The sequence below is a fragment of the Callithrix jacchus genome, chromosome 18, assembly GCF_049354715.1.
Source record: "Callithrix jacchus isolate 240 chromosome 18, calJac240_pri, whole genome shotgun sequence".
In the NCBI taxonomy this organism is placed as follows: domain Eukaryota; kingdom Metazoa; phylum Chordata; class Mammalia; order Primates; family Cebidae; genus Callithrix; species Callithrix jacchus.
This window is the reverse complement of record NC_133519.1, coordinates 35,212,747-35,234,918: the sequence shown is the minus strand read 5'-3', so window position 1 is coordinate 35,234,918 and position 22,172 is coordinate 35,212,747. Positions and strand designations below refer to the sequence as shown.

The following is a 22,172-nucleotide window of genomic DNA, read 5'->3' as shown; positions in this document are numbered from 1 at the left end:
TTCCCCTGGTATCAGAATGCCTGTTAAAAAAACCTGCAGACTCCATAACTAGGGCATGCACACACTGGTTGAATTTGGTGATGAGATCAGTAATGGGAATGTGGCTTTGATCAGTAATGGGAATGTAACATCTAGGGGTTATACTAGATGATATTAAGGTGTCCCTTTCAACTTTCTGTGATTAATGAGCCTGGGTGGGTCTGTGGGGGCAGGGGGGTGTTACAAGTAGTTTAGATTCTTTTTTTTTTTTCATTTAGCTAAATATACCATTCTTTTAAAATGACACCTGAAACAAAGCTAGCTGCTGTGTTTAAAATATTGGAATAACAGGACTTGGATTAGTTGGTGTGTGTGTGTATGTTTTACAGAGTTGAATAGGCCGGGCTCGGTGGCTCATGCCTGTAATCCCAGCGCTTTGGGAGGTACAGGTGAGCTGATCACTTGAGGTCAGGAGTTTGAGACTGGCCTGGCCAACATGAGGAAACCCCGTCTCTATTAAAAATTAAAAACTGTGGGGGCAGGGAGTGGTGGGGCAAAGAAAAAAAAATTAAAAATAAAAGCCGTGAGTGGTTACAGGCGCCTGTAGTCCCAGCTACTCAGAACGCTGAGCTGGGAGAATCACTTGATGGGATGCAGAGGTTGTGGTGAGCTGAGATCACGCCACTGCACTCCAGCCTGTTCAAAAGAGCAAGACTGTCTCAAAAAAAAAAATAAAAAAAAATAAATAATAAATTTATTTGAGTAAATTTTTTTTTTTTTTTTTTTTTTTGAGACGGAGTTTCGCTCTTGTTACCCAGGCTGGAGTGCAATGGCGTGATCTCGGCTCACTGCAACCTCCGCCTCCTGGGTTCAGGCAATTCTCCTGCCTCCCCCTCCTGAGTAGCTGGGATTACAGACACGCGCCACCATGCCCAGCTAATTTTTTTGTATTTTTAGTAGAGACGGGGTTTCACCATGTTGACCAGGATGGTCTCGATCTCTTGACCTCGTGATCCACCCGCCTCGGCCTCCCAAAGTGCTGGGATTACAGGCATGAGCCACCGCGCCGGGCCTATTTGGGTAAATTTCTGTGTAGTAAAATGTTAAAGTACTAAGTAAAATTTGTTTTCTTGTTGATTTGTATCAGGAAAATGCAAGGTAATTGTTGGCCCTACCCCGCCCCCGGCTTTGTTTTTTCCATTCTTACATGGTACAATTCCATTCTTAAACTGTCAACATTGGATTGAAATTCAAGAGATACTTTTATTTTGTAGATTTATGAGTAGAAGCTATACTCGCAAGCTTTCTTCTTACAAGATACCTTCCCTCAAAACTTAAGCTATGGTATATGTACCTTATGTGAGACTTAGAGGCAACATAATCTGGTTTTGACTTTACAAGCAATATTAAAGTACTTTGGGAAATAGTGTGCTTTTGGCCACTGGCCTGGCATATAGTAAGTGACTCAGGATGATTACCTTGGATAATCAGTAGTGGGCAAAATGGCTTTCAGTAATAGTGGTATTGGTTATTTACCATTCCCCTTCTGATTCAGAACATTTATAGATTTGTTATTCTGCCTTTGGGTGTTGGTATTATTGACAGATACATTTATTCATTGGATTCGTTGACCTTGGTAATCTATAGGTGGTTTTGCAGTTGTTTAGCTAAATTTTAATATATGGTCTAAAGTGCCCAGCAAGAGTTTATGTGGCCAATCATTCTCTTCCTCTTTAGAAACCTGTTTTCACACCACTGAGGAGGCCAGACATGCTTGTACCAAAGCAGAATGTTTCACCTCCAGATATGTCAACTTTGTCTTTAAAAAGTGAGCAAGGTAAAGTAATCCTGAAATATTTTGCTTAGATAAATTTGAGTGCCCGAAACACTGTATTTGTCAGTAAAAATGTTTTCTGTTCATTTTGATCCTCCATTTCAAAATAATTAACTACAAGTGTTAAATATTATGGTGCTGACATTATAAAAGATCAGGTAATTTGTTGAAATAAAACAAGAGAGTTGTTTTTTTTTTTTAACAAAAATCTGGTCTCCGTTTCTACCACTTCATGTGTTGTTAAACATAGGTATTTTTTAGACTTACTTATAATGGAACACTTAAATACACTTAAATTAAAAACAAAAGCAGGTGGAATAAGGTTTTCAGATCTGTTCTACAGTGTGATGACTACAGTTAATGTATGTTTCAAAATTGGTAAGAGTAGGTTTTACATATTCACACCATAAAAAAGTGAGGTGATAGATATGTTAATGAGCTTGATTTAATCATTCCACAATGTATACATGTATCAAAACTACATTGTACCTCATAAATATATTTTATTATTATTGTTAACTAAAAATAAAATTTTAAAAAATCCTGGGTGGTAGAGGGGAGTTATAAAGATACAAATGAATTGTGGAACCTGCCAATAAGAGAACATAGTTAATAAGGATCCTTGCTATTCCTTCTGGCTGTTTTTATTAATTGTGTTCTCCCTTTGTTGAACACTAATAAACTTTTAACAGTCTTAAATGTGGCCTATCTTGGTAAATAACAATTCACACATTCTCACATTCCTTTATTCCTTTGGAGGATTTATAGGGGGTCTTACATGTATTGGTGAAAAGTGAAAAAAGAATGAACTAAATTGTTCATGATTTATATTACAGCCTTTCTGCATTGATTCTGCTCAGCTTCATTTCAAACCTGTTTGTTGAATAAGGGTCACAGCTCTTAGGTCATTCCTGAGATTCGGGGCTCATGTATGGCCGAATTATGCAGAGCTGCTGCAAGTTAGAATAATTTTGTTGCTTCATGAAAAGAGTGGTTACTTTAATCCTTGATAAGTGTAATTATAAAAATTTTTATTTCTTTATTTGGTATAGTTGATTAGTTTTCTCTTTTCCAGCTCATTTAGGAATATAGGAACAGAAAGAAAATTGTTCTAAAACATTTATTTCTCTTGAACTAGAGGCTTTTGTGGAAGAGGTAAATTTGAGACATTCATTTGTTCATTTTATCTCACCATTTTTTTTTTAGCTTTCCTTGGAGGCATTTTTTATTTTTTGAACATTTTTAGCCATGGTGAGCTACCTCCTCATTGTGAGCAGCGCTTCCTCCCTTGTGAAATTGGCTGTGTTAAATATTCTCTCCAAGATGGTATTATGGCAGATTTCCACAGTTTTATAAATCCTGGTAAGTAGTCAGTTAGAGTAGATGCTAGATCTTAAAAGTGCATGTTTTTTTTTAATCTTGAAAACAAGACTTTATAATTCTTATTGAAAAACTGACAGAAATTAAGTGTTGACACAGGGTTTTTTGGTTTAGGCTTTTAACCTCAAGTTACCATTAAAATCAGTATTGTTCAGATAGACTATTTGAACAATTCATAGCCTGCTATTCACCTACCTATAGCCGTACATCTTGGGATTTTCTAAAAGCTGTGTATGCCATGGTCTTTTCTTTCTCTACCTCATCCTTCACCTCAGTAGTGACTAGCTTTTTAAGGTGCTATTGCTTTGTAACCTTGAGGAAATTACTTAACCTCTCTGAACCTATTAGCTCATCTGTAAAGTGGGGATAATACCTATTGGAAGGTTGTTTGTTCTAAGGAATAGATGAGAAATATGGAAATAGCCTAATACTTAATTGGCTCTCAGATATTATTAGCATCTCTTCTTCCTACAGCTCCATCCCATTAAAAAGCAAAATAGGTATGAAGACATAGGATTTTATATCCTTGAATGTAAGTAGGAAAAATTTATAGGGAGAAGAGATTGGGGAAGTGACTTTATTTTCAGTTTTGTCAATTACTTTAAAATAAATTAGGAATCCCAGCACTTTTTCCTCCTCATTTTTAGAGGACAAAAACATTAATCATCCTACTCACAATTGTGAGTGTTGCTACTTAGGGCAAGTTAAAGAACTGCTATTCCCCACATGGGTTGTAAGATATTAAAAAGATAGGGTTAGTAACTATTTTTCCTCTGGGAAATGCATACAAACCTTGCTGTATCAACACCCTTATGACCCCCTGAGGCCCATTCATGGATGTGGAAGTAAAACTCTTTTGACACATGCTTTCTTTATCTATTGACACATGCTTTCTTTATCTAGCATTTCTTTCTCTGTAAGGAGTAACTTACTTTTAAAAGTAGCTTAGACAATATACCAAATTCTCCAACAGTTATTTCAAACCAACAGCCTTTGGTTAAAAATAAACCCTATACAAGTTTAATCCTTTGTATTTCCACATAATAAAAATTACCTTTCTGTGTTATAACTTGGTCGTCCTATAGAGTATTACTGTAGCACTACTAGAGCACTTTTGAAATGTCTGCTTCTCAATTAGATGTTTTGTATTATAGGTGAAATTCCACGAGGATTTCGATTTCATTGTCAGGCTGCAAGTAAGTATAAAGGAATGGGGTAGGATTTGTGAATTGAATATATTTATACCTGGTTAGACTTATTCCTTTAACACACAAAATATAAACTAAGTGGAAAATAACCTTAGGTTATTGTTAGAGAGTCTGCATAGAAGAGATAGATGGTATCTGTGATCTTTAAATTTTTTATAGACTGATAGTATATTGTCCCTTTTCCCTTCAGGGAATTGTCATTTTATTTTCTGTATATATCCTTTGACCTCAACGTCAGCTGCTCTTAGTGCCTAGATACTTAGCAAAGTCTTTTAAGGGGTCTCAGATTGGCTGGGTGCGGTGGCTCACGCCTGTAATCCCAGCACTTTCAGAGGCCAAGGCAGGCGGATCATGAGGTCAAGAGATCGAGACCATCCTGGCCAACATGGTGAAACCCCATCTCTACTAAAAATACAAAAAAATTAGCTGGGCATGGTGGCGCGTGCCTGTAGTCCCAGCTACTCGGGAGGCTAAGGCAGGAGATTTGCTTGAAGCCGGGAGGCGGAGGTTGCAGTGAGCCGAGGTTGCGCCACTGCACTCCAGCCTGGCACCTGGTGACGGAGTGAGACTCTGTCTCAAAAAAAAAAAAAAGGGTTTCAGATTATTTAGATTTAGGTTCATTTTCAGGGATGTCCATTTCAAATGTTTTTAAAAAGTTAATACTTCAAAAAAAAAGAGTTCTGAATTTTTCAGATAAGGAAAACAGTTTTCCAAGTATTTTGCAACCAAAGGGCATGACTGTATACCTAAACCCTTGAACTAAACTCTTTTTCTAAGAACTAGGTTTTAGCAGTTTCTGCTTAAATAGCATGAAAATCATAATAGGTTTATTTAAAAATGTATATTAAATTAAAAGTGTCAGTGTGTCGGGACCCTTTAATGATTCCTGTCTGTAATTTTTTTTTACTTAAAAATATGGACAACTAGCCTGTAGAAGTGTTTGAAATTAGAAGTACGTTTTTCCAATCTTCCATAACAAACAGCTATAATACTTATAAGACTGTTCTTTATAGATGAACATATTTTGGACTCATATTTGGTTGTGTATTTTGAATTCTTAATATATACTAATCCATTATTTGACTGGAATCTGGGCTGTAGGCTATAGAATAAGAAGCATAAGGGAGAACTGTTTTAGTAGTTCCTTCTTACGTAGCTTTGAATGGAAAAAAAATAACAATATGGAAGAAAAATTCTGTACTTGCTTTGAAGTGTGAACATAGCTAATATCCCCAACTGTTACATCATCTAAGGTTACTGAACTACATAGATAGCAGTTAGAAATATATATATAGAAACTTAGCTGGTGAATTAATTTTCACATATTTACTTAAACTCTGTTTCAGGTTTATTGGAATCCCTACTATGTGCCAGACCTTCATTTATGAGAGTGTCACTGGCTTGCTGTTTCTTCTTTGTTTTGATTCTGTTAAATCCTTCTTAAAAATCTATTTTTGACAACCTGTTTTTACAACCTTTTCAAATCAGATTAACAGAAAGTATGGTTCTTTAAAAAAAATCTATTAAAGACTCTAGGAATATTTTCTTAATTTAGTATTCAATATAGTCAAAACTGAGTACAATGTTTCTAATTCAAGGAAACTTAAAATGTTTGGAGCTTACCAATTTGAGTGCCTCTTAAATTGCCAATTTGATAATCCTGGGAAATATGCCAGTTAAATACGATAAATAACTATTAGAGTGACACCTGTCACCATAATAACTAAAAATACCTATGCAAATGTAATTGAGCTGATTTAGAGGAGACCGTGTTTCATATAGTCACACAATGGAATGAATTTACATGTGGATATGAAGAATATGAGTGGTATTTAAGGAACATGCGTATTGATCTCTCCAATACCCCTGTGCTGTCTGATCTTTTATGAACTATGAGTGTAAGGATAGGAGGTCTTGGTTCTTCTCCTTGCCCAGTTTAACCAGCGGAGCTCTGCTTCTCTCCATTTCACTGGTTCATGATTTTCTTGAGAGAAATTCTGCTTTAAAACATCAGGACCTGCTTTCAGCTTCCTATACAACAGGTCCGTCAGCTTTTCAAATGAAGCTTCTGTACACAGAACAGATTATACCATTTATTTAAGGTATAAAGAACATTAATGAACAACAAAACACTCACAAGTCAATTGAAAAAATAGCGCATTGCCAGTCCCATATCTCTCCCTGATGGCATCCCCTTCCTTCTTTATGAGAAAAACCACGATTCTGAATTTCGTGTTTGAATTTTGTGTATTTCTTTTCTGAGTAGTTTTACTACACGTACATATTTGTTTAAATGATATATTTAATTTTATTTGTTTCAACTTTTATGTAATTAACATATTGTATATATCAGGACGCCCAATCTTTTGGCTTCCCTGGGCCACATTTTTTTTTTTTTTTTTTTGAGATGAAGTCTCACCCTGTCGCACCCAGGCTGGAGAGCAGTAGCACGATCTCAGCTCACTGCAACCTCTGCCTCCCAGGTTCAAGCAATTCTCCTGCCTCAGCTTCCCAAGTACCTGGGATTACAGGCTTACACTACCATGCCTGGCTAATTTTTTGTATCTTTAGAAGAGATGGGTTTCACCACATTGGTCAGGCTGGTCTCGAACACCTAACTTCCTGATCTGTCCACCTCAGCCTCCCAAAGTGCTGGGGTTACAGGTGTAAGCCACCACACTTCACCCCCTGGGTCACGTTGGAAGAAGAATTGTCTTGGGTCACACATGAAATACACTAACACTAATAATAGCTATTGAGTTAAACAAAAAAAACAAAAACAAAAAAATCTCATAATGAATTTTTTCTCATAATGAAATCCCATAATGGAAGTTTATGAATTTGTATTGCATTGCATTCAAAGTGGTCCTGGGCCACGTGAGGCCTGCATGCCACAGGTTGTACAAACTTGATGTATGTATTTCCTCTCCTGTATTTTTTAACTCTGTATCTTTCACCCATTTTCTGTTGAATTGTTCATTTTTCTTTCCTCTATCTTATCTGCTGGTGGATTTTTTAAAATTGTGTGCAGATACCTGTTTCAGTTTGTGCCTTGTATTTTCACTCTCTTTATGGTGTCTTTTAATGAACAGGCTTTAAAAAAACTTTTTTGTTTAGAGATGGGGTCTTGCTATATTGCCCAGGTTTGAGTGTGATGTCACTTCACAGATGCTGTCATAGCTCACTGCAGCCTCAAACTCCTGAGCTCAAGTGATCCCCTTGCCTCACTCCCCTGAGTAGCTGGGGCTTGAGGCATGTACCACTGTGCCCAGCTTATTTTATTTATTTGTTTGTTTATTTATTTTGAGATGAAGTCTCGCTTTGTCACCAGGCTGGAGTGCGGTGGCACAATCTCCACTCACTGCAGCCTTTGCCTCCCAGGTTCAAGTGATTTCCTCTGCCTCAGCCTCCCGAGTAGCTAGGACTACAGGTGTGTGCCACCATGTCCAGCCTTTTTTTTTTTTTGCTGTGTGTTTTGGTAAAGACAGGGTCTCACCGTGTTAGCCAGGATGGTCTTTATCTCCTGACCTCGTGATCTCCCCACCATGGGCTCCCAAAGTGCTGGGATTACAGGTGTGAGTCATCACACCTGGCCCCTTGTTTTTATTTTTAATTTAGTAAATGTGTCAATGTTTTTATCATTCGTGGGGTTTTTGTGTCTTAGGCAAGAACTCTTCTTTACCCTAAAGTTGTAAAGGTAGTCTCTGTTTTCTTCTAAAAATTATAAGGTTTTATTTTTTGTATTCAAGTTATTATTCTACCTGGAATTGACTTGTGTATGGTATGAGGGAGAGATTCACTTTAATTTTTAACCATGTGGATAATCACTTATCTTAGCATCATTTATTGACTTAATGAATTTGTACTCCAATAGGTAGTGCCACCTGTATCATATGTTTCTGTTTGTGTGGGGGGAAGATTTTTTGTTCTCTTTGTCTTGTTCCATTCTACTTTTTTGCTGTCAATATCATGTTCTTAAACATAGTAGTTTGATAATATCTATTTAGACAAGCCCCCTACCTCATTCTTTTGGAATATCATGGCTGCCCTGACCCTTTGTTCTTCCATACACAATTTAAAATCAGTTTCTTCATGTTTTACATTAGGTCATTTTGGAGAAAACTGGTATCTTCATTATATTGAATCTTTATATTTGTAAATATTGGGCTTCCCTGTTGTTTTTTAGATTTAGAACGTCTTCCAATAAAATTTTATAATTTTCTCCACTAACAGTCTGAATATCATTTGTTAAATTTATAGTTTATCATGCTTTTTGTTGCTGTTATAAATTATATCCCTTGAAATTACATTTTCTGATTGTTTACTTTTGTATTTTGGTTTTGTCCCACCCATTGGTAAACTCTTGAGTTTTAACAAATTACTTAATCATATCTGTGAAATCACTTTGTTCTTTCTAATCTACGTATCTTCATTTAAAATTTTTTAAATTTGTTTTGTTTTAGTATACTGACCAGGACCACTGGTTTCTAATGTTTCACCAGTGAGTATGCTACTTGCTGTAGTTTTTTTCTTTCTCTCCCCACCCCTGTTTTTGGTGTGTGCTCTTTATCAGGATAAAGATATTTCTTCTACATACACACCTTGTTTTATTGCATTTCAGTTTGTTGCACTTGGCATATATTGCATTTTTTTTTTTACACATTGAGGTTTGTGGAAGCCCTGCATTGAGCAAGTCTATTGGCACCATTTTTCCAGTAGCATGTACTTCTCTCTGTGTCACATTTTGGTAATTCTCACAATTATTTCAGATTTTGTCATTATTATTGTATCTGTTATGGTGAATCTGTGATCAGTGATCTTTGATGTTACTCTTGTAATTGCTTTGGAGTGTCATGAATCATGCCCATATAAGATGGCAAATTTAATTGATAAATGTTGTATGTGTTCTGATTGCTCCACTGACTGGCCATTGCCTCATCTCTCTCCCTTTCCTTGGGCCTCACTTTTCTCTGAGACACAATATTGAAATTAGGTCAATTAATAACCCTACAATGGCTTCTCAGTGTTCAAGTGAAAGGAAGAGCTACATGTTTCTCACTTTAAATCAGAAGCTAGAAATAATTCAGCTTGGTGAGGAATGCATATCAAAAGCGACAGTAGGCCAAAAACTCAGCTTCTTATGCCAGATGACCAAGTTGTAAATAGAAAGGGAATGTTTTTGAAGGCAATTTATGTACTACTAGAGTGAACAACCAATGATAAGAAAGTGAAACAGCCCCATTGCTGATAGGAAGAAAGTTACAGTGGTGTGGATAGATCAGCATTCTCCAGCCACCACATTCCCTTAAGCTGAAGCCTAATCCAAAGCAAAGCCTCCACTCTCTTCAGTTCTGTGAAGAAGCCGCAGGATAAAAGTTAGAAGTTTGCAGAGTTTGGTTCATGAGGTTTAAGAAAAGAAGCCATCTCCATAACATAAAAGTGCAAAGTGAAGGAGCAAATGCTTATATAGACCCTGCAGCAAGTCATCCAGAGGATCTAGCTAAGATAAATGATCGAGGTGGCTACAGCAAATAGCAGATTTTCGATGAAGATGAAACCACCTTCTATTTGAAGAAGATACTATGTATGAGTTTTATAGCTAGAGAGAAATCAGTGCCTGGCTTCAAAGGACTGATTCTCTTGTTAGTGGCTAATGCAGCTGGTGACTTTAAGTTGAAGTCATTGCTTATTTACCATTCTGAAACTCATAGGGCTCTTAGGAAATTATGCTAAATTGACTCTGCTTGTACTATTATAAATGGAACAACAAAGCCTAGAAGACAGCACATCTTTTGACAGCATGGTTTACTGAATATTTTAAGCTCACTCTTGAGATCTGCTGCTCAGAAAAAAAATTCAAAATTTTACTGCTCATTGACAATAGACCTAGTCATCCAAGAGCTCTGGTGGAGATGTACAAAGAGATTAATGTTTTCATGCCTGCTACCACAGCATCATTCCGTAGACCATGGATCAAGGAGTAATTTCAACTTTCAAGTCATATTACTTAAGAAATCTGTTTTATAAGACTGTAGCTGCCATAAATGGTGATTTTTCTGATGGATCTAAGCAAAGTAAATTGAAAACCTTCTGAAAAGGATTCAGTATTCTAGATGCCTTTAAAAACACACATAATTCATTGGAGGAGGTCAAAATATCAACATTAAATGTTGTTTGCAAGAAGTAGATTCCAACCTTCATCAATGACTTTGAGGGGTTCAAGACTTCAGTGGAGAAGTGATAGTAAGAAGAGAACTAGAATTAGAAATGGAACCTGAAAATGTGACTGAATTGCTACAATCTCACAATAAAACTTGAATGGACAAGTAGTTGCTTTTGGATGAGAAATGAAACTAGTTGCTTGAGATGGAACCTACTTCTGATGAAGATGCTGTGAACACTGGTTAAATGACAACAAAGCACTAAGAATATTTCATAAACTTGGTAAAGTAGCAGCAGGGTTGGAAAAGATTGACTTAAATTTCAAAAGAAGTTCTGTGAGTAAAATGTTATCAAACAGTATCACATGCTACAGAGAAATTCTTCATAAAAGGAAGAGTCAATCAATGTAGCGAACTTCATTGTTTTATTTTTAAAAATTGCCACAGCAACTGCAGCCTTCAGCAACCACGACCCTGATAGTCACCGGCCAGCAACATCAAGGCAGGATCTTCTACCAGCATGGGAATTTAAACTAGTAAAACCACCATAGGAAAAAAATGTGGAGGGCCAGGCGTGATGGCTCAAGCCTGTAATCCCAGCTCTTTGAGAGGCCAAGGCGGGTGGATCACGAGGTCAAGAGATCAAGACCATCCTCGTCAACATGGTGAAACCCCGTCTCGACTAAAATTACAAAAAATTAGCTGGGCACGGTGGCGCGTGCCTGTAATCCTAGCTACTCAGGAGGCTGAGGCAGGAGAATTGCCTGAACCCAGGGGCGGAGGTTGCGGTGAGGTGAGATCTCGCCATTGCACTCCAGCCTGGGTAACGAGTGAAACTCCGTCTCAAAAAAAAAAAGAAAAAAATGTGGAAAGTCCTTAAAGAACTAAAACTAGAACTACCATTTGAGAATTCTAACATTCACACTCCTGGGTATCTACCCAGAGGAAAATAAGTCATATGGAAAAGATAACTTGCACACTTACTGTTTATAGCAGCACAGTTTGCAATAGCAAAAAATATGGAACCAGCCCAAATGCCCATCAATCAACAAGTGGATAAAGAAACTAGTATATATGTGTGTATATATGTGATAGAATACTACTCAGCCATAAAAAAGAATGAGTTGATGGCATTTGCAGCAATCTGGATGGGATCAGAGATGGTTATTCTAAGTGAAGTAACTAGGAATGGAAAACCAAACATGTTCTCACTCATAAGTGGGAGCTAAGCTGTGAGGATGCAAAGGCATAAGAATGATACAAGGGACTTTGGAGAGTTGGGGAGGGGAAGCATAGGAAGGGATGAGGGATAAAAGACTAGAAATTGAGGTCAGTGTATACTACTTGGGGGATGGGTGCACCAAAATCTCACAAATCACCGCTAAAGAACTTAGGTAACCAAATACCACCTGTTCCCCAAAAACCTATGGAAATAAAAACATTTTAAAAAAATATCTTTCACCTGCAAAAAGATTGCAACTCACTGAAGAATCAGCTGATCATTAGCATTTTTAGCAATAAAATATTTTTATATTAAAAATACATATGTATGTTTATTTTTAAAACAATGCTGTTGCACACTTAATAACAGCATAATCATAACTTTAGAGTACAGTAAATGTAACTTAAATGCACTGGGAAACCAAAATATTTGTGTGACAGTTTATTTCAATACTCACTTTATTGTGACAGTCTGGAACTGAACCTACAGCATCTTCAAGATATTCTTATATTCCCAGTTTGGCTAGGGAGATAGCAGCTGCACATTCTAATGAATGTTTTTTCTTCATGTCATATGATTTGTGTCTTTTGTTCATGTGGTCATTTATTTATTTATTGAGACAGTGTCATTTCATCACCCAGGATAGAGTGCAGTGGTATGATCTCAGCTCACTGCAACCTCTGCCTCCTGGGTGAAACAATTCTCAGTCTCCTGAGGAGCTGGAATCATAGGTGCATGTCACCACACCCAGCTAATTTTTGTATTTTTAGTAGAGACAGGGTTTCCCGATTGTTGGCCAAAGTGTGAGCCACCACGCCAGCCTCATGTGGTAATCTACTAGTGTTAAACTAACCTTGTCTTCCAGGAACAAGCCCATCATGGTTACTGTATATCTCACATATAAAATACTGAGTTTGGTTTGTTACTATTTTGTTTTAGGACTTTTGCATTTATGTTAAAGACTAAGATTAACTTTACCTAATTTTATTATCAAGGTTGTTTTGCCATTATGCAATGAGTTTGGGAATAGATTTTTCAGTTTTTGAATTTGGTTATTTTTAATAGCTTTAGAGAAATTACTAACATTGTCTTTAATTTCCCTAAACATAATAAGCCTAGTTATTTTAGTGTTACACGTCTGATAATCCTCTTACAGGCATCTTCTTTTGGGGGTTGATTTTATAGTCTGTTGGTTATCTCGATGGTCAATCAAACTATCAGAATCTCTTCATATGTCTATTTTTGAGTGCTAAGTAGTATATATGAAGGCTTGTTATTTCTCTCCAGAGAAGATTTATGATTATGTCTGTCAGAAAGCTGGAGTCACTAGCATCTCAGATTATCTTAATCCATTTTCAGGAATTGAGGTGGTTTTAAATTGGGCTTTAGACCTCATGAAAGTCCATTTGTAGCTGGCCTTTACTAGAAAAAGGGAAAGGATGGATGGATGATCACCAAAGGATTATTAGTAAAATTTACATTTGACTTCACAGAATAACCAATGGAAGACAGAAGACAATGGAATTTTTAAAATTATAAATTGTTAATGTGATATTGCAATAAATTATTTAGTTCTTACCAGCTCTGAGTTTAGTGGAAACTCTGTTCTGTTTCTCAGCCTCTAAATATCCACTTCCAGAATTGGTAACTGACCCTGGGAAGAAACAAATACAGCTCCAGATTCAGCTCTCTAAGATTTGTTCCTTTCCAAGATTTTGGGCCCATGATTCATGATTCCTCACCATTTTTATCTCTGCAGGTCTTTGAAGAAGGTGTTTCATCTGTTCAGCTTTTCCCTAGTCTATCATTAGAAGTTGAACAACTCCTGCATCTGTTTGGGGGAGAATGAGGGAGAACGGAATTCTTACTCATTCACTCAGGCTGGAGTGCAGTGGTGTGATCATAATTCACTGTGGGCTCAAACTCCTGGCTCAGTTGATCTAGCCTGAGCCTCCCAAGTAGCTGGGACTGCAGGTGCATACCACCACACCTGGCTTCCTAAATCTTTTTTAAAATAATTAACAATTTTATGCTAAAATTTGTGATTGGATCTCCTCAGACATAATTATGTAAAATCTTCTCAGACATAATTATGTAAAATTCTCTTAATCCATTAATTCCTAATGCTCTGTGTGATCTTAATATCCTCAAGCTTTTTTATTTTCTGTGGGAAAGTTGGTCTAAATTACTTGGTTTTTATTTTTCCTATGAGTGGACGTCATATAACTTTTTATAAAGCAGTCATTACTATTTAGTTCTCATAGAATGGCTGTAAGACTGTGGGTTAAAATATGTAAAATCCTCACCGAAATGGGGCTGGGTACAAGTACTTAACTGTGTGTTACACACTACTCTCTTCTTATACCCCTACTTCCATACGTACCCCATAGTATTTGTCTTGCTCAAAGTTTGAACTTCTTTTTATTTCCCTCAGGTGATTCTAGTCACAAGATTCCTATTTCAAATTTTGAATCTGGGCATAGCCAAGCAACTGTGTTACAAAACCTTTATAAATTTATTCATCCCAATCCGGGGAACTGGCCACCCATCTACTGCAAGGTAATTTCAAGTTTAGAAGTTCTTTTAAGGTATCAACTTATATACCAAAAGAGCCATAAAAAAAGAATTTTTGCCTGTATATTTTTGTCTATGTATTCATTGTGTGTCTTAAAACACATATTTTGAATAGTTTTGAATGTATTTAGATATAATGCCTATTTTTTAAATTTCTCCAATTTTGGTGGGATTTTGAAGACTGCAAAAGCTAAATATGTGTCTATTTTGGTAGAGTTCATGTTTTCTGAGTTCCTCTTTCTGAACCATCTGCAATATCTTTTTACTCTTAAGAATGGATGCTCCAAAATATCTTACCAATAAGTGCAGAGTAGGGAAAAAAAAAAAGAATGGATGCTCCATTCTGTACACCAGTCTTTCCAAACAAGATTACCTTTTCTTCAGAAGTGTCTTTGTAGCAACCCCTTCCCTTCTATGTTTGTAATATTTAGAGAGACTATATTCTTCCAGGGTTGGAGTTGAAAAATTGAGTTTTAACCTTGCTACTTAGTCTAACCATGAGGTGATTACCTGATCTTTTTCTTAACATTGGTTTCTTCATTTGTGTACCCTAGGACTCTTGCTCCTCCTAAAGTATCTTAACATTTCTGTATAAATGTAACTGATTAATAATAGCAGTAATCTTTTCTAATATATGTCAATTTTTTTATAGTTTTCATTTTGTCACAAACTCTTCAGTCTTTCTTCTGTGCCCCCTACCCTGCAACGACCCATTTTAAAAGGACGGCATTAGAAGTCATTTAAAATAGGAGAAGATGCAAGTAATTTTTTTTTCTTTCTCCAGTCTGATGATAGAACCAGAGTCAACTGGTGTTTGAAGCATATGGCAAAAGTATCAGGTGAGTAAAACTCCGGGTTGCTGCAGAAGTGCTTTATAGTATCTGTATTTGTTTCCATTTTGATATCTTACAAGTATCTAAACTTACTAACTGTATGTGTTTTTCTGTTTACTAATGGAAGAAATCAGGCAAGATCTGCAACTTCTTACTGTAGAGGACCTTCTAGTGGGGATCTACCAGCAAAAATTTCTCAAGGAACCCTCTAAGACCTGGGTTCGAAGCCTCCTAGATGTGGCCATGTGGGATTATTCTAGCAACACAAGGTATTGCTAGCATTTTTGCTTTAGAGTCATTTTGACTTCTAAACTGAGAAAATATGGTAGGATTATTTTTGTTTTTTTGTGTAATATTTTCCCATTTAAGCTTGGAATTATTGTATTTCCTTGAATATAAGATTTCATTGATAGTAAGATTACATCGTTGTTACTTATGTACTGCTAAAAACAAACTGCCAGTAAACTGTTCTTTCTTATCACTTAGAACTTCTTTGCTGATGAAATAATGTCCTTAGATTTATTTAGACAGATTTTTATTACATAAAAGTCTTGTACTTACATATAAAAGAATATATAAGTAAAATAAGTAGGCAAAAGTATTTTTTATTTTGAGATAATTTTAGACTTACAGAAAAGTTGCAGGAATAATACAAAGTATGCTATTCTCTGTTTCCTTAATTGCTAACATTTTAATACATTTTCTATAATTTTGTTCCTAAATATATGTAGACTTTTTAAAAACCATTTGGGGGTAAGTTGCTGTCATTATTCCTGTTTACACCTAAATACTTCAATATGTTTCCTAAGAATAAGAATGTTTAGTCTACAGCCATAGCACCCTGAACACGCCTGATCTTGTCTGATGTTACAAGCTAAGCAGGGATTGGCCTGGTTAGTACTTATATGGGAGACTGCCTGGGAATACTGGGTGCTGTAGGCTTTTACTGCATGTGTACATGTGTGTGTGTGTGTGTGTGTGTGTGTGTGTGTGTGTAGAACATTTATATTACCATAGTGTAATTATAAAAATCAGGATATTGGATATAGGATGCAATACTATTATCTAATCTGAAGACCATATTCTTAATGTATTATTGTTCCACTATGTTTTTTATAGCCAAAAAAACTCTGAGGCCAATCCAGGACCACATGTTGCACTTAGTTATTATATCTCTTTAATCTGGACAGTTCCTCAGTCTTTCTTTTACTTTCATGATCTGGACATTTTTGAGTACAGGCCAGTTATTTTATAGAATAGTTTCTTACTTTGAGATGATCTGTATTTCCTCATGGTTAAATTAAGAGTATGTATTTTTGGCGGAAATACCGCAGGAGTGATTATGTGACTGCTCAGTGTGTCGTATCTGGAGGCATATGATGTCAGTTTGTCCCATTACTGATAATGATAACTTTGGTCACTTGTTTAAGATAGTACCTGTCATTATTTCTCTATTGGAAAGTTATGGTATTTTTTTTTTACCATATTTTATGTGTGTGTGTGTGTGTGTATATATATATATATTTTTTTTTTTTTTGAGACAGTGTCTTGCTCTGTCACCCAGACTAGAGTGCAGTAGCACAATCTCGGATTACTGCACCCTCTGCCTACCAGGTTCAAGCAATTCTCGTGCTTCAGCTTCTTGAGTAGATAGGATTACAGGCACCCATCACTGTGCCTGGCTAATTTTTGTATTTTTAGTGGAGATGGGGTTTCACCATGTTGACCAGGCTGGTCTTGAACTCCTGACTTCATGCAGTCTATCCACTTCAGCCTCCCAGAGTGCTGGGATTACATGCATGAGCCACAGCTTGCAGCTTTTTACCATATAATTAATAAATATTTTGTGGGGAAATACTTTCAAATTGGGTAGATATTCTCTTCCTCAAACTTTCATAGACAAGTTTTAGTGTCCAGTGCCAATTTTTGCCTGAGTCAGTTATTACTATCATTGTGAAAGGTGACTTTTCTAATTTGATTGTTCCTTCTGCATTTATTGGTTGGCATTCCACTGTAAAAAAAAAAAAAAAAAAGCTTCTCCTTTTCACTCACTTATTTTTTTCATTTATATGAGCATGGATTCATGGATTACTATTCAATAGATTATAATATGTTATTGTATTTTATTTTTATGATCAAATTGTTCCATATATGGCCAGTGGGAATACCTTCAAGTGGGGGTTTGTGTGTCCTTTTGACATTGTTTCATTGCTTTCTATCTAACAGTGCTTCTTTGCTTTCTGTTTGGCACAAAATGTTCCAGGCTTATCTTTTACTTTCTCTGTTCTAGCCCTGGATTAGCCATTTCTCCAAGAATCTCTGGTTTCTTTTACTGGAGCATAATGTTGAGGAGATGGGATCTGGTTGGTGGTAGGTGTGCTCATTTCTTACTAGAGTGTCATTGATTCTAGATCCCCTTAGTGGAGAGAGCTAGGAAATTGTGTGTGTGTGTGTGTGTGTGTGTGTGTGTGTGTGTGTGTGTGTTGTTTGTTTACACTCTACATACACATCTGTTTGTAGCTAGGTCTCTTACTCTTTTTATCCATCTCTGCCTTACCATAAGTTCACACTTAACCTGTAATTTCAATCCAGTACCATAGAGTTCTCTAGTTTTTTTTTACATTTAAAAAAATTTTTTTTCTCTGAGCATGAAAACCTGGGCTGTCAATATTTTTCAGAATTATATGATAACCACTATTTTGAAAAAAAGACATACAACTGTTTAGAGTTTGTTTATAATAGTTTTTAGTCTGAAAGTATGTAGTCAAAATGTTTTATTCAAACGTTATTTAGGTTCTTTTTTTCCCCATTCAGTACAAATTATTCTTTTGGAATATACTAATAGTTAAGTTCATTTACTTGTTTTTATTCCATTTTTGTTCATTTATCTTTTGAATGTCTAAAGCATTTCCATTGAAAACAAAAATAATGTTCAGAAGTGTTACTTTATTATAGCTCCATAAAAAAAGCATGTTAGTGCATTAAATTTATAGATTAACTTGGGGATAACTGAAATATTTATAATGTTGAGTTGTTTCCAAGGCTAGGGACATCTTTCCATTGTTCAGATCTACTTTTGTGTCTTTTAAATATGTTTTAAAATTTTTCTCACACGGATTGTGCATATCGGGGACTGGCGCATTTTTGTAGGGGCAGTTCCTTGATAACTTTTTCTACGGAAATTGGTTTTATTAGGCTTTCTAATTTTAATGGGGTAAATGTTGATACTCTGTATGTTTTTGGAAAATGATACATATTATATAGCTTTTCAAAGTTGCTTGTTTAAAGGTCTGCAAAGAAGTGGTCTCTTAAAATTTTTTTAATTTCTTCGGTTTCAGTGGTTATCTTGTCATTGTGTATTTGTGCTCTCATTGTTTTGTAAGCAAGTGTGTTGTCTTTTAATTTTGAGAGCAACAGGATTTTAATTTATTAGACCTGTGTTTCTATTCTCTTCCTAATTAATGTTTGCTATTCTCTTTGTATGTTGTGGTTCTTTTTCTAGTTTTGGGGCTGGATATGTAATTCATTTATATTTTGCCTGATTTTTTTGATGTGTTTAGTAGAGTGAAGTTTCTCATAATCATTGTTTTCAGTGAATTACATAGGTTTTTTTGCATGCAATATTTTCATTGCCATTTTAAACAAATTCTGTCATTTTCACTCTCAACCACTATCTCTTTAAATACAGGGCTTTTAAATGTCCAGGCAAGAAGGACTTTCTGCATTTTGTTTTTCTTTTAGTAAATTCCAGTGTTTTTACTTTGTGATCAGAAAACATTTGTACTATTTTTACTTTATGGAAGTTACTGGTATTTGGGGTTCATTTTTTGCCAACTTAACATATAGTTAATTTTCATGACTGTTCTCTTGTCATATGAGAATATACTTTCTTTTCAGGATATAGCATTTGAGATACATATACACACACACATACGTGATCTACATTGGTTGTATTGTTTAAAACTTTTGCTAATGGTTTACACAGTATTTCCTTGAGTTTCTAGAAAATGCAACTTCATTTTATGGCTTTCTATGTTCCTTTTGTGAAATTTGGTCTGTTAATTCTCTTGACCTTAGTTATCTGATCTTTTTGACTGGAGTTATTTTGCCTGGAGACCTTAGTCTTTTTTCAAAGTCGAATACTTTCACTAGGTTGTTTTTCTGAGTTTATATGCAGGTCCATTTACTGAGACGTTTGGTGAGCCCTTACAATATGCAGAATCATTTCTTTATCTGGAGATTTTTTTTTAGATCATAGTTTAATATTAGTTTTGTTCCACTGTTTAATGTTTCTTCTTAAAAGGAGTCCTATATATGTATATGTTTCATCTTTTTTGCCTTTCATTTTAATGACTTTTTCTGACCCTTTTTACTTTTTTTATTCTCGTGATAGTTTCTGCTTTCTTCAGTGTATCTCATTAACTTTACAAATGAATCTGTTCAGCCTTGGGCAGTTGGTAATTTAGTTCTTTTCTGTAATTCTTTTTCTTTTTTTTCCCCTTTCTTTCTGAGTTAACTCATTTTTCTTTTTTTATTTATTTCGGTTTCTAGTTTCAAAGTTTCTCATTCAGGGTGTGTTTTCATATTCTCACGTCCTTTCTGAGAATATTTAATTTAACATGGAATGGTAATTGATATGGTTTGGCTCTGTGTCTTCACCCAAATCTCATGTGATTTGGCTCTGTGTCTCCACCCGAATCTCACCTCGAATTGTCATCCCCATAACCCCCACAAGTCAACGGTTAGACCAGGTGGTGGTATATGGATCATGGGGGTAGTTCCTTCTTGCTCTTCTCATGAGATTTGACGAATTTAATAAACATCTGGCATTTCTTCTGCTTGCATTTACTTCATCATGCTGCCTTGTGAAGATGGTAGCTGCTTCTCCTTTGCCTTTCCCATGATTGCAGATTTCCTGAGGCCTCTCCAGCAATGCGAAACTATGAGTCAGTTAAATCTCTTTCCTTTATAAATTACCCAGTCTTGAATATTTCTTCATAGCAGTGTGAGAATGGACTAATACAGTAATGTTATGCTTTTTCTCTCCTTCATACTTTTTGGGGGCTTGGGTATGAGAAACTATCAGCTAAAGTGTTTTGATTCTCATTTTCTGTTTTTCTTTTCTTTCTGTCTTTTTTTTCTTAAAGAGTCTTGCTGTCACCCCAGCTGGATTGCAGTGACATAATCATAGCTCACTGCAGCCTAGAACTCCTAGGGTCAAGCAATCCTCCTGCCTCAGTCTCCTGAGTAGCTGGGACTACAGGCATGTGTTACCATGCGTACCTAGTTATTTTTCATTTTTTGTAGAGACAGGGTCTTGTTATGTTGCCTAGGCTGGTGTAAAACTTCTGCCCTCAAGTGATCTTCCTGCCTCAGCCTCCCAAATGCTGGGATTAGAGGTGTAAGCCATCATGGCTGGCTTACACCTGGCATTTTTTTATAATAGCTTGTTTTCTTCCGACAATAGCTTTTTGTAGATAAAGATACATTGCTCCTTTGTATTTCTTGGACAAGGCTGATAATTTGGGGGGAGATTTGATTGAGAGTCTTTGTTCCAAGAACCTTCCTCTCTATCAGCGTGACAAAGCACAGGTTCTTTAATGAATGTTTTTGGGATGGTAGGAGTGTGGTTATAGGTTGTTCAAATTTTTTTGCCTGCATGATGTTAAATTTCCCCCTTTGCTTTATTGTCTCCACCTAATTTCTTTTTTTTTTTGAGACGGAGTTTCGCTCTTGCTACCCAGGCTGGAGTGCAATGGCGCGATCTCGGCTCACCGCAATCTCCGCCTCCTGGGTTCAGGCAATTCTCCTGCCTCAGCCTCCCGAGCAGCTGGGATTACAGGCACGCACCACCGTGCCCAGCTAATTTTTTGTAATTTTAGTAGAGATGGGGTTTCACCATGTTGACCAAGATGGTCTCGATCTGTTGACCTCGTGATCCACCTGCCTCGGCCTCCCAAAGTGCTGGGATTACAGGCTTGAGCCACCACGCCCGGCCGTCTCCACCTAATTTCTAAAGGGCCCTTCCCTCTTCCTCTTTCACTTAGCACAGTCACTTTCCTAGTGCTCTGATCTACTAGGACTGTTTGAATATTTACATGAAGAATGGGCTTCCTCGTTGTAAGAATGATTTCTATTTAATCTTATGCTCTCCATTTTCTTTCTTCCCCACAGTTTTTTCTGGGCTCCACTCTCCATATAAAGGTTGGGATAGGAGATTGAGAAATTGCTGCCTGAAAATTAAAGTTTTCATTTTTCTATTTATAGATAACTGAGTTTTTTAGCATTCTTCTAGTTATGCTGCAGGTGTAGATTTTGTTTTCCCCACACTTGTTGTTGTTGTTCTTGTTAATCTGTAAAGCTTATGGATGATGTGTTAGGATTTTGGATTTATGTACCATTACCTGAAATACTGCAGGTACAGGCTGAAGTATTTGTAAAATTTCACATTGGGTCATTCATTATCCATGTTTTTGTGCATTATTATCCTCTGTGCCATTAAGAATGTTAGCAATACAGCATTTCTTTTAAAAAGGAGTCTTGCTGTGTCGCCCAGTCTGGAGTGCAGTGGCACAATCTCGGCTCACTGTAACCTCTACCTCCTGGATTCAAGCAATTCTCCAGCCTCAGCCTCCCAAGTAGCTGGGACTACAGGCACCCGGCACCACACCTGGCTAATTTTTGTATTTTTAGTAGAGTTGGGGTTTCACCATATTGGCCAGGCTGATCTCAAACTCCCAACCTTGTGATCCGCTTGCCTGGGCCTCCCAAAGTGTTGGGATTACAGGTGTGAGCCACTGCACCCAGCCGTAGCATTTCTTAAAAAGTGTTGTCTCTGGGGTTTTTTTCTAAGCATACCCTTTCTGTAATTTTTTGATTCTTGTTCTTTCTTGATCTTTTCAGAAGAGGTCAAAAGAAAATTCTCAGGGACAAACTAATATGTCCTCAAATAATCTTTAAGTGGTTTATGGACTAAAATTT

The 22,172-nt window shown here is 36.4% G+C and overlaps 1 protein-coding gene and 1 pseudogene across 5 annotated transcripts in view; both read left to right on the top strand.

Annotated features, from left to right (window-relative positions):
- Positions 1–22,172, top strand: part of MAEL (maelstrom spermatogenic transposon silencer) — a 49,540-nt gene that overhangs the window by 15,672 nt on the left and 11,696 nt on the right. For 4 of the 5 annotated variants that reach the window (XM_008985100.6, XM_035280205.3, XM_035280204.2 and 1 more), the window contains 6 exons: positions 1,717–1,816; positions 3,020–3,175; positions 4,348–4,389; positions 14,219–14,343; positions 15,143–15,197; positions 15,319–15,460. In XM_008985100.6, the coding sequence (XP_008983348.1) occupies positions 1,717–1,816; positions 3,020–3,175; positions 4,348–4,389; positions 14,219–14,343; positions 15,143–15,197; positions 15,319–15,460 (620 nt within the window). Of the gene's footprint in view, positions 1–936; positions 1,060–1,716; positions 1,817–3,019; positions 3,176–4,347; positions 4,390–14,218; positions 14,344–15,142; positions 15,198–15,318; positions 15,461–22,172 lie in introns of all 5 variants that reach the window. The other variant, XM_054247879.2, reaches the window with a different exon arrangement.
- LOC118149320 (5S ribosomal RNA) lies at positions 16,015–16,133 on the top strand (annotated as a pseudogene).